Genomic DNA, 12070 nt, shown 5'->3' with positions numbered 1-12070 from the left:
AAGGGAAATACGAAAGGACTGGAAGATTTGACATACAGAAAAGACCTAACATTGCCTGTATTTACCCCATCTTGGGCGCCAAACTACAAAAGAGGCAGACAAACAACACTCTGCCAACCCCATAAACAATTTAAAAAAAGAAAAAAAAAAAGTAAGCCTCCACTCCATCACCCTATTCTGTCTTTTTTCTTCTACCTTGTTGCTTGATTTTCCATCTCTCCTCATTTTTGCTAACTCCTGGCTCTTGCTAGCCCACCCCCACCTCTTACAGCCAATATTTATTATTGAAAACTTCATTTATTGGTAAATTCTGATGTTGTTGCAGAAGAAAAGACCATTGTCTAGTACTATATAGTACCACTGTGTGTCAAGATGTTAAGTATCTGGGCCACATTCATAGCTTGTGTTCTAACTAGGGCACTTTTGTCAAGAACTACGATTACTGCTTCTTCCTCACATTACAGAACACACCATGTATTACTATATATATAGAAAATGTAAGAATATAATTGGAATGGACATGATTTGATAGCAAAATTAGGGTGTGGGGGAAATTGTGTTGGTTGGGTAATTAATTGATTTGGAAATACGCAATGAACAGTAAAGTGAGTAAGAAATTGAAGTGATGTGACCTGTAGTTGGGGATTTACGCGAAATTTTGGAGCCATTCCCGTCCCATCGAACTGCCACGGAAAGCTTAGTAGTCACATCCACCACGATCCCACGGCAGATGAAAACTTTCCATCCCACCGGCGGAAAATGGTGCTTTTTACGCCTTATTCTGCCCCAAATTTCCCAATCTCCCCTTCCAAATTTCCATCTCCAACTCGTCTGCTTCTGCTTATCTTTTTCGGGAATTCCTCTTAGAATATCTCTCCTCTCTCCACTCTCCAACAGCATCATACATCTTCCAAAAAAATAACTCAACTCTCCACTAACTCTTTTTCCAAAATACTCGATTGTTTTAGTTATTAATTATATAGGTTTTAAAAATATTTAATTATTTGTAGAATATTGAGATGGAATAAGCAGTAAAAATATAATAGGATGCTCCATCCACAGGATTTTTAAAAATTTTAAATTTAAAAAAAAATATATAGTTATAAGAAAAAGAGATGTGATTTGAGAGAGATTAGTATAGAATCTGAGTGAGTGCTTTGAGAGAAAAATAATAAAGTTTGTGGGAATACTGAAGTTAGATATGAGGTTTGGAAATGATATTCAATCCATAGGCCCTCTCTGTCGCTCACCATCTCTCTCTTCCCCTTTATATATTCTTCCACTCCCTCTCTCCCTTCTTCCCACCTTATTGTTCCTCCCATTCTTCTCTAACTACCTCCCTTCCTACCCATTTTCACTTCATATTATTAACCACACACTTTTATACCAATACCCAATCATGTTGGCTTTGGAAGCTTCCTCCGACAACCACCTCCACTATCCTCTCTTGGTTCCATCTCCACACCCACCTGCACCCACCAGGTGCTTGCTTCTCATCGCTTTTCTGCAAATTATACACCAATTTATTTCTTATTATTAATTCAACTTGGCCTTTTAATTGTAACCAACACAGGTACGAGTCACAGAAGCGGCGAGACTGGAACACCTTCGGGCAGTACCTAAACAACCACCGCCCTCCACTCACACTCTCGCGCTGCAGCGGAGCTCATATTCTGGAGTTCCTCCGCTACCTGGACCAGTTCGGAAAGACCAAGGTCCACACCTCTTGCTGCCCCTTCTTCGGCCACCCACACCCACCTGTGCCCTGCCCCTGCCCACTTCGACAGGCCTGGGGCAGCCTCGACGCACTCATCGGCCGCCTCCGCGCTGCATTTGAGGAGAACGGTGGCCACCCGGAGACCAACCCCTTTGGCAGCCGAGCCGTCAGGCTCTACTTAAGGGAAGTTAGAGACTCGCAGGCTAAAGCCAGAGGAATCGCTTACGAGAAGAAGAAGCGTAAGAAATCCGCCTTGCCTCCTCTGAAGAAGCACCAGCGACATGCCCATGCCCAAGAGGATCAACCCATTCTCTTCTTGGATCACTCGGCTTCATGAACACAATTCCATCCAACCTATTAATCCCATCAAATTAATTAATCCTACGTGTTTTTGTTGTAATTAAATTAGCCATTTCATTATGCTTAGCTACCTGTGTAAAATCCCATTATCTTGTTTTTAATTACCCCATTGCCTATCTTGACTTTTTTTTTTTTTTTTTTTTTTTTTTTTTTTTTTTTTTNTTTTTTTTTTTTTTTTTTTATAAAAAAAATCGCAAACTATGATTATATATATTAAGACAATTTCCAAGTTCATGACTACAAATAAAAATTAGATTTTAGGAAGAAAAATAGACATTAATTGTCTTATCCCTTTATAATGCATTAAAATAAGTGCTCGCTCATCATATTCTTACATTTCTCAACTTCATCATTATTTTACGTATTTATTATTTTAACAAAACGTTTATTTTTAGATGCTATTTTCGTATTTATTTTCGCAAATTATATAGATATAAACTTTTCTTTTTATCTTCTACTTTTATTTTTAACTTTTATAATTGTTTTAAAACTATTTTTAAAATAAAAAGTTTGGGTCAATCAATCAGACACGTGGGCGGTGGAGATTGGAAGACCCAATCATCGACTGCCTTCACCGGAGTCGACGTGGCCGTCGCCGGCCTCGACCCTAAGTAAGTGAGACGTGTCAAGACCTTTCTATTGTGTCGTCTACGCTAATCAACTCCAATGCCTGGTGGCGGTAACCGAAAGCCGACTTCAGCAGACACCAGCTTCGATTTCAACGACACTATGAGTTGCGCCAAGCTACAATTTTCATTAACCCCAAATTGGAATCGTTTTAGCTCGTAATCCTGCGGACCATGTAACAATTGCAGCCGAATTGCGCCACTCGATTTGTGATTATCACTTACAGCAACGAATACAGAGATATAAAATAAGTTCTTTTGTAATGTATTTTTCACTTTATAGGAACTGCTAATCAAATATCATTTATGATTTTGTTTAAGGAATATGAATTTCCTCTGCTTTTTAGAGACATCAAGCCTCATAATTTCCTCTGCTTCATCTGGAAATGGAGAACTGAGTTCTTAATGTCGTTGCAGGCCAGCCCAAAAGACACCTTCTAACAACTGGATGGATGATATAGCATGCATTTACGACCCCTTGCTGCTGCAGCCCATGCAGCTGCTACCAAGTGTTTCTCGTTAGGCGCATCCATGGTTTAAAGGTATACATACAATGGGATAAATTATATCAAATGGAAGCAATCATCATCCCAGGAATCCACGACCAATTAGATACTCGAAATTTTGACGAGTATGAAGAGGTAAATATCATCATTTTTTCCCTACTGCCCAATTATTATTTACTTGAGAAGTATAAATCATTTGTTTTCATATGTTATAACTATATGTATTGTCACACCCGAGTTTAGAAGGAATACATGAATGAACTGAGCGAGGAAAAAGCCTAACAAAACCAAGAGACCGTTTGTTACGACTCTACTTGGTACATTCATTTTCTGAATATGCAAATTGTTGGATTATTTCCATAACATACTCCTACGTTCTGGCCTCTCTATTTGACCCTCCCACCTCTTTCTTGGCCACACCAAATTCTCCCCCGCACCCTATTCAAACAAGTTTTCCTAACCATTTGCCAACTCATCTGGAAGTCTCGGAATGCCCCGACCCGTCACCTCGTTCGACAGAATCACCGAAACTGTCAAAGTCAACAGTCACATTATTCATAGAACTGGAATCTGAGTCGAACATAAAAAATTTATGGGAGTGTAAAACTGAATTGATATTTCAAATGGTTCCATCTTTTGATATGTGATAGATAAGATAAAGATAAGGGTATGAGATCTAACATATCCCTTAAAGGAAGGAAAAAGCTTCGACATTTCATCCCACGTCAAAGCAAAGTAAGATAATGGCTACTTGGGCAGTTAAGGGCATGCTTAAAAATCTTCCAAAAACAATATTAAAAGAAAAAGGTGCTATAGATTGTTAAGCAAAACAAGATTTGGTAACATTTTATACACCTACCAATCATAGTGAAGAGATGGATGTGATATGTATGGTCAAAGTTAAAAAGACGAGGAAAGCTTTTACCTTTTTACTTTTATCCTAAAGAAATGGGCGACTTTTACCAATAAAAACGGTTATGTTTTCAATTTTATAATTTCATGCGGTAATAGTGTTTTATCATCCACTTTCTTTTCCAGGTTCAATGATGATTTAACGCCCACTAATTGCAATAGATACAAATATCTCAATTATCTGGGGCACCTAAACCACTAATTTTGGCTATTATATATAAACCTATACAATGGAAATGATATCCTTCCCTGACTATGCGTTGGTGTATCCATCCACTCAGAAGTGTTTAGAGTATAACAGCTATCCCTTTTGAAAGAAGGAATATAAGAAGAGAATTTGATGAAGAAAATGAAAAGGAAAGGAATTAGAGGTTTGTCAACATCATGAAACGCCACTTTGCATCAATCCCTATATCGTATCATGCAAAAAGCAAAGAATTGTATAAAGGGAGTGATGCCCAACAAAAGAGAAGCACAATTGAAACATCATATATATGTATGTTTTTTGTATATAATATTCATGCATATAATGCCATGAAAAGCGAAAGGGCAGACAAAAACCAAGCCCAAGCATGTAAAAGGAAAAAAGTTAAAGCCAAAATTGAAGGAAGAGGTTAGCTTGAGGAAAATGCTTCATGGGTTGGCCTGGTCTAGTGCCACTTCCCTGCACCCTATTCATCTATGCTGCTCTTTTGTGTATCCCACCGCACTCTACCGAGCCCTTCTTCCACACAACAAAACATGTTTTGGCTGTAAAGAGACAACTTTGAGGTTTTGTTCATACCATCATATATGCCCATCTTCATCCGCTATTCCATTCAATTATATTAACTATTCTTTTGGGGTTGGGATTGGGGTTGACTAAACATGGTAAACAGTGTATGTTGAAATGGGGCCATGTGGGTGATTGCACATCAAGTTGAGAGTTGTGCCTAGAAACACAAGTTGGGTCATGCTATAGTAGCCAGCAAGGCCACAAAGTCCCAATTTTGATATATAATATGAATGGAATTGATAAAGAAAGGTTCTTGGCCAAACACCCTTTGATTTGGTTGCCTAATTTTAGCTTCATCGTGAGTTGATGAACTTGATTAGAAAGAGCTGTTTTTGGACCTCAAAAAGTGGTTAGGCCCCCTTTATGTATAGAAGGAACATTATGATTACCCTCCATTTTGGCTCTAGGCACACATGTCCCTAATTCCATTTATTGTGGGTCTAAAGACATCGTTGAAGCCTATGGGGTACAAGAAACATACCAAGGAAGTTGTGCCACTGAACGACGGATCGCTTCTGCTTGTTGTAGATTGTTCTTCCTTAAGATGAGCATAACCCTTTTGAACACTCTTTTAAACTCAACAAAGATGATATATTTCGACCTTTTACGCTCATCATCTCACTATCTCACACGTACTAATCTTGAAATGAGCACAAAAAAGGGATCTAACTACATGCTTACGTTAAATAAAGAACACCATCTCTTGCAATCTACGAAATATGATTGAGACATGAATTACGCAAATCTCAACCCTCCTTTGTATAATTTCTAAGCCATTGTATTGATTTTTACTTAATCTAACCAAAACCCAGAAATCTAAATGCCTATATTATCATCATCAAAGTTGGGAAAAATCCCTGCAACGCAGCTACACCAAGCAGTACATTGATCATTGATTTTGTTGTCTGACTCATTTCATTACAAACATACATCTGATATTTTCACTCCATTCAATTTGGTCGGATTTGGACATGCCTTAATGTTCTTGCATGCTTCATTGCTTCAACCAACCTCTCATATCTTTAAATTATTAAAAAAATTATACGATCCCTAGTTTCACATCGTTGGATATACCATAGAACAAGCATATTTCAAATTTATATGGGATGGTTATTAGGGACGAATCATATTTCAAATTTTCATATGACAACCAAATTATAGCCGTTGTATTAAATAATTCTTTCTTTGAAAGAGACGAAATTTTCATTTCAAACAAAGTCATGAAAGCTTATATCCAAATGGACTATCATACAACGTAAAGACATGTGAAAGGTTGTTGTCTCTTTGAGTAATAGCCGAAATAAAAAATAAAGTCACCATTGTTTATACTCAAGGGGAATGATATCGCGAGAATTTATATTCAAAATAGAGAATATCATACCAATATGAAAGTATGTGGAGGGTCATTGTCTCTAACCGACCACAAACTTATCAATTAATTATTATATTTTACGTGTAGACTAGTAACCCATATACAGACAAAATTCTTGGTCATTATTTAAATTATTAATGCAAATGGGCTGTGTTTGGATTAGGTTAATTAATCTTAATTAATTTTTGAGATCTGTACTAAAATTAACAATGACCATTCAAAAAATGAATTATTAAAATATAGATCTCAAGATTTAATTTTTTAAAATGAAAAATTCGAAACCAAAAGTTGTTGTTGTAGGAGGCAATTATTTCTTTAATTTATCCACCTATCACAAAATTCCATCTTCCCACGTAGGAAAATAATATTCCATAATATGTACTTGATCTTCAAGATATTTAATAATTTATAAATATGGTCGATGTGTATTTTAAAAGTAGTGGCCACGTGTCACAACACCCGCAATGCCAGGTGGAAATTAAATAATTATAAACAAGTTGATGAGGTTGCAGGCATCTTATTTTATATAATTTATTTTAGAAAAATAAATTTATTCCAATCGTGATGCCAATTATTTGCGGTGAAAGTTGGCAATTTAAAGGCCATCTATTACGAAGGAATTCTTTAAATAATAATGAATGAGAGAACTCTATGGTTATGACTATTATATTCATGTAAAGGAGCTTGCCTCACATGGCAATATCATAAGGTTTTAAATGAGGAAGACACATAATAAGAATAAAAAATAAATAAACAAAACCCTTCATAGAATTTGTTCGGTTCTTAATCGTTAACGATATTTCCAAGTAGTGAGATTCAAATCTCTAATCTCGTGGTTGAAGACGACTCGAAAATCAACATCAAACACAACTCGAGAATCAAAATAAGGCATGACATGTTTACGTTTACAAGGGACGTAATAACATATAGGTATAAGGAAGATTAAAATCTCAAATCTCTTGATATCAAAACACTGTTCTAATTGATATCGTTAACGGCACGAACACGAGGTATGGTATATAATTAATATCAATTTATGTATCGGAATTTTATTAGAGAAGAAGAAGAGAGACAAAACCCTCTCATGATATCAGAGATTCTCAAAATGTCTCATCAAAGAATACAGGTTGGTTGGTTGTGGTGTGTGATTCCGTAAATGATGATTGGCACTTTGAAAATTCCATCTCCCAAACCCCAAAGCCAACCAATTCCTTTCTCTCTCTCTCTCTCTCTCTCTCTCCACTTTTAGAGAGAGAAAGAGAGAAAATTGTGTCTTTTAATGCAAAAAAATCTCTTGTAATGTTCAATCAAAATGTGATCTTAAAAAGATTATTATTATATACTTCTGAATCATATCATAGCTATCCATTTCCTTTTATTTCTTTATTAATCTATTTTCTTTGTCCTTAATCCACCCGGCATTATTGCTTATCAAACCCTAAACCTTAAACTAACTACATCGGTTTAAAAAGAAAGATGGGAAGTGGGGAACTATAGTGAAACACTTCTAGTGCAAAGGATACTGTCGTTTCTTCAAATTTTCAAAATCTACGTCTCTAACCCATTTTGATTTGGGTGCATCCACAAGAACTATTTTTCTCCCATTTGCTCGAGCACACGAACGATCGAGTTGGTGGTAGAACGATTCTCATAAAATAATTGTACGTTTTGGTTCTTTATTTTTCAACAACATTGAAATCGCATTCTTATAAAATCTATGCCTTAATCGAAAAAATACGTGTCAAACATCTACCATTCAAACGGGTGCAAAAGGGTAAAACACAAAAAGGACATAAAACGAACCGTTTGATGAGAATTGTCCTTCTCAACACAGCTCACTTAGTTATCAAAAAGCACACTTTTTTTTTTTTGGTTGAAAGCTCTCAACTTTAATTAAGGGTTTGCGTGTAAGATAAGAGAGAGAGAGAGAGATTAAAAAAGTTAAATGATTGTTAATTAAAGATTATAGAGGTTTGACCCAGTGATTATATGAGTCCACACGCAGCTGAATTCCCTTTTGTAATTAAATAAGTCCATCTTGGTGATTAAAGTAAATCCACGAAAAGATATAATTAAATATGTTTTGTTCTGCCACCTTTATTTGTTTAAGTTTAAATTGTTTCCTCCACTCTCCTCAATGTAGAATAGAAGAGCTATAATTTGTGTTAAAAGTCAGCGACTTTCTCTCTCTCTCTCTCTCTCTCTCTCTCTCTCTGGCTCTCTGGCTCTCTCCCCAAAAGCTTTCAAGTCTCAATTTTTGTTTGTTTTAGAGCCATAAAAATGGCCTTTAAAGCCTGTTTTGTGTGTGCCTTTCATGGAAGCCTAATAACCAAAATCAGCAGCAGCTCTTCTTAGCTTACTGCCTATACGAGAGAGGAAGAACAAAAATCAAACCCCAGAGAGAAAAATGAAGGGTTTGGGCGTTGGGTGTTGATGATTTTGTTGTAGAGTGGGATTGAGAGAAGTATGTGTAGCTTGTTTGAGATGGAGAATTTGCAAGGTGACTTGACTGATATTGTGAGAGGATCAAGAACCAATTTTGGTTGCAAAACAGAAGACCCCTTTTCATCCGACTGGATATTTTCATCCGAAATGCCCATGAATTTCTCTTCTTCCTCTTCCTCTTCCTCTTCTTCTTCTTCTTCTTCTTCTTCTTCTTCTTCTTCTTCTTCACAATTACAAGACCAAGCTGCTGCAAGAGACCATCAACAATACAGCTTTGGGGATCCATTTTGCGCTGCTGCGCCCATGAGAGATCCTCTCTTTCAAGAGCTGGATATTTGTGGTAATAATTGCAATTTCTCTTCATCTTCTTCTTCAGTTAACAATAATAATAATAATCATAATAATCATCATCATAATAATCCAGGTTTTTTGCATGGTGGTGGCAATTTAGAGGACAAAAGTGGATGCGGTGGAAGTGTTTTTGTTGGTGAAGATGAGGTTATGAAAAGGCCTTCCAATATCTTCTCTCGCATGCTTCAGATCTCTCCACCGCCACCAACAATTCCAAACAAATTCCCAATTTCAGCATCTCCTTGTGATTCCCCTTTGTTAATTCCCAATTGCAATTCCCCATTCATTCCTCCTATTAATTCTGACCTACACCCCTCCGCCCTTCAGATCTCTTCTCCTACAAACCCACCTGGAATCAAGCGAAGGTAATTTACTCTTAACCGTTTCAGCTATTAAAACTACTCTACATTTTTATGACAATGGAACCTAACATTAAATAGGGTTTAGCTTTAAATTTATCCCAAAAAAAAAAAAAAGAAAAGGGTTTAATTCATTAGATTGGTTGCAGAGTGTGAAGGGTTGTGAATAAGTTGTGTGTACATATATATATATATATAATGTTTTGATGGGAAATTTAGAAGGGTTGTTGTAATGAAGGGTGAGAATGCTACAGCCTTGGCTTTCATTGTATAGTTGCTTTCAGAGGCCAACTTTTTTTTTTTCTTATTTTAAAAATTTTTATTTTGGATGCTCCCAAAACCCACCTGCGAACTGTTGTTTGTGTGAATTTTGGTCCTCTTTTCTGTATATGCAGTCCCTTTCAGTTGCTTCTCCCCCTCTCCCCCTCCCCTTACACAAATCACAATCCCCCAAACAAAAAGGAAAATTGATGATGATGAGGTTTTGAGGCGTTGTTTGTTGTGTCTTTAATTTTGTTTAGGAAGAGCCAAGCAAGGAAGGTGGTCTGTGTTCCTGCTCCAGTGGCTGCCACTAGCCGTCCTAATGGGGAAGTTATTCCTTCTGATCTGTGGGCTTGGAGGAAATATGGTCAGAAACCAATCAAAGGTTCTCCATATCCTAGGTATCTCCTTTCTTTTTAATTTATGTTACATATTATGTCTCACTTCTCTTCATCAATTCAATTCCATCTCTAAACTTAGCAATACCAAGTTTAACCTTCTTTTTCCCCCCTTTCCCCTCTTAATTTATGTTCAATGTTACTTACTTACCTTTGTTTTCTTGGGAATCACATTCATTTACTTTCTTTAATTCGTCGTTGCCTCTGTTCCAAGGATCCGAAAGGAGTGGTGCTGATGCTTAACAAATTAGTACAACTCAATTAGTTGATTGAGAGGTGATTTAAGATAGTATGATAGTGTTGTCATAATTTTGAACCATTCAGGGGGTATTATAGATGCAGCAGCTCAAAGGGTTGTTCAGCCAGAAAACAAGTGGAAAGAAGTAGAACAGATCCCAACATGTTGGTGATTACATACACATCTGAGCACAACCATCCATGGCCAACGCAAAGAAATGCTCTAGCAGGCTCTTCAAGGTCCCAACAATCAAAAAACAACACGCCCAATTCCTCAACACTTTCCTCCGCATCTCTCCCTCAAAAGCCAACAACAGCTCCAGAGGGACCACAAAACAACAACCAACATCCAAACAACAATGACAATAATGGAGCAAGATCCTCAGCAACCTCCAATCATGTCAAACAAGAGCCTCCTCAGGAGATTCAGAAACCCTTTGCAACAGAAGCTGAAGGGTTTCCATATAGGGAGGCAATGGCAATGGCAATGGCTGTCCATCACAATCAAAGTGATGATTTTTTTGCAGATTTGGAGGAATTAGGGACTGACCCTTCAAATCTCTTGTTCACTCAACCCCAACAATTACACCAAACCCAAGGATCCGGCGGCTTGGACGACGTCGTTGCATTCAATAATCTCTTCGATTGGGCAGCTGAAGACAACAACCATTCATTTCAGGAACCGCCAACTGGTAGCAAGAGAGGTTTTTATTAAACAAACCAACCCACAAGGAAGATCATTAAATCAACTCCCTCTCCGCCGTATATTCATCAACATTTTCTTTTCTTTTCCTTTTTCCTCCTCCAGTAAATTATATGGGTGCACAAAATCTTCAAAAAAAAAAAAAAAAAAAAAAAAAAAAAAAAANGTACACACGTGATTTAATCATCATCGTTGGATATTGGATTTGGAGAATAAAATTTAAAACTAGGACCGATGGATCCACCAAAACCCTTTTGGAAATTTTTTGGTATTTATTGCTTAAATTAGGTGTACAGGGTATTTATTGTAAGGAAAGGTGATTTGTTTTGTTTGTTAATTAAGCTTAGAGGGGAGGGGAAAAAAACGAGTCCCCACAGGGAGTTTTTGGAATATTGGCGTGAGATGGGACAGAAAGGTTGAGGAACAGAAGGTGTGAACAGTGCGAACAAGTACATGAATCGGGGACATGATTGGAAAGCTCAGTGAGGGAATTGGTATAATGATGGGACTGCCCCTTAACATCTTTCTTTTAAAGTGGGATAAATTATTCAATCCCCCGTATCATCATGTGGCCCAACCCTTGTTTTCCATGCTTAAATTTTAACCCCTCCCTTTTTTTTCTTCTTTCTTTTACTAAAGATTGAATTTTCTTATCAGTCTTATCACATGGATGTCGAAAAGAGTGTTAAAGAAAGGAAGCATGCTTTGAGTTATTTGGTTTTTTTTTTCTTCTTCTTCACTTCATTTTTGTATTTGTATGAGCGTAGTTCATTAGCTTAATACAAATATCTTTGCAATCTTCTCAGTTTGGGGTATGCGTCATCTTGCATGCGGTACAAAATCACATAATTTTGAGCAAGATCACCTCTGCACGTCGACCTAACTCCCTCATATTTGACATCCTATGCTAACATATCAATTAGAGTACATAAATACATCTACAAAACGATATTATACGATAAAAATGCAAACGTTGTTCCAGATAGAGATGTTCTAGCAATGAAATCGAGATGAGGTGAGTATAGTTTTAAAGTAGACAATATCATAT

General features: G+C 36.9%; 2 protein-coding genes across 2 annotated transcripts; both read left to right on the top strand.

The window, feature by feature from the left end:
* Window positions 1–1226: 1226 nt before the first annotated feature.
* Window positions 1227–2193, top strand: LOC111782113 (protein LIGHT-DEPENDENT SHORT HYPOCOTYLS 4-like). Its single transcript, XM_023662910.1, has 2 exons — window positions 1227–1482; window positions 1574–2193. The coding sequence occupies exons 1-2, from the start codon at window positions 1400–1402 to the stop codon at window positions 2052–2054; spliced, it is 564 nt and encodes a 187-aa protein (XP_023518678.1). The 5' UTR covers window positions 1227–1399; the 3' UTR covers window positions 2055–2193.
* Window positions 2194–8413: 6220 nt separating this feature from the next.
* LOC111782108 (probable WRKY transcription factor 35) lies at window positions 8414–11283 on the top strand. Its single transcript, XM_023662903.1, has 4 exons — window positions 8414–9053; window positions 9138–9429; window positions 9945–10085; window positions 10407–11283. Exons 1-4 carry the CDS (start codon window positions 8735–8737, stop codon window positions 11032–11034), a joined length of 1380 nt encoding a protein of 459 aa, XP_023518671.1. The 5' UTR covers window positions 8414–8734; the 3' UTR covers window positions 11035–11283.
* The last annotated feature ends 787 nt before the right edge of the window (window positions 11284–12070 follow it).

The sequence above is a fragment of the Cucurbita pepo genome, chromosome LG19, assembly GCF_002806865.2.
Source record: "Cucurbita pepo subsp. pepo cultivar mu-cu-16 chromosome LG19, ASM280686v2, whole genome shotgun sequence".
Lineage (NCBI taxonomy): Eukaryota > Viridiplantae > Streptophyta > Magnoliopsida > Cucurbitales > Cucurbitaceae > Cucurbita > Cucurbita pepo.
Note: the sequence above shows the minus strand (reverse complement) of the source record. Positions and strands in the feature narration are given on the sequence as shown.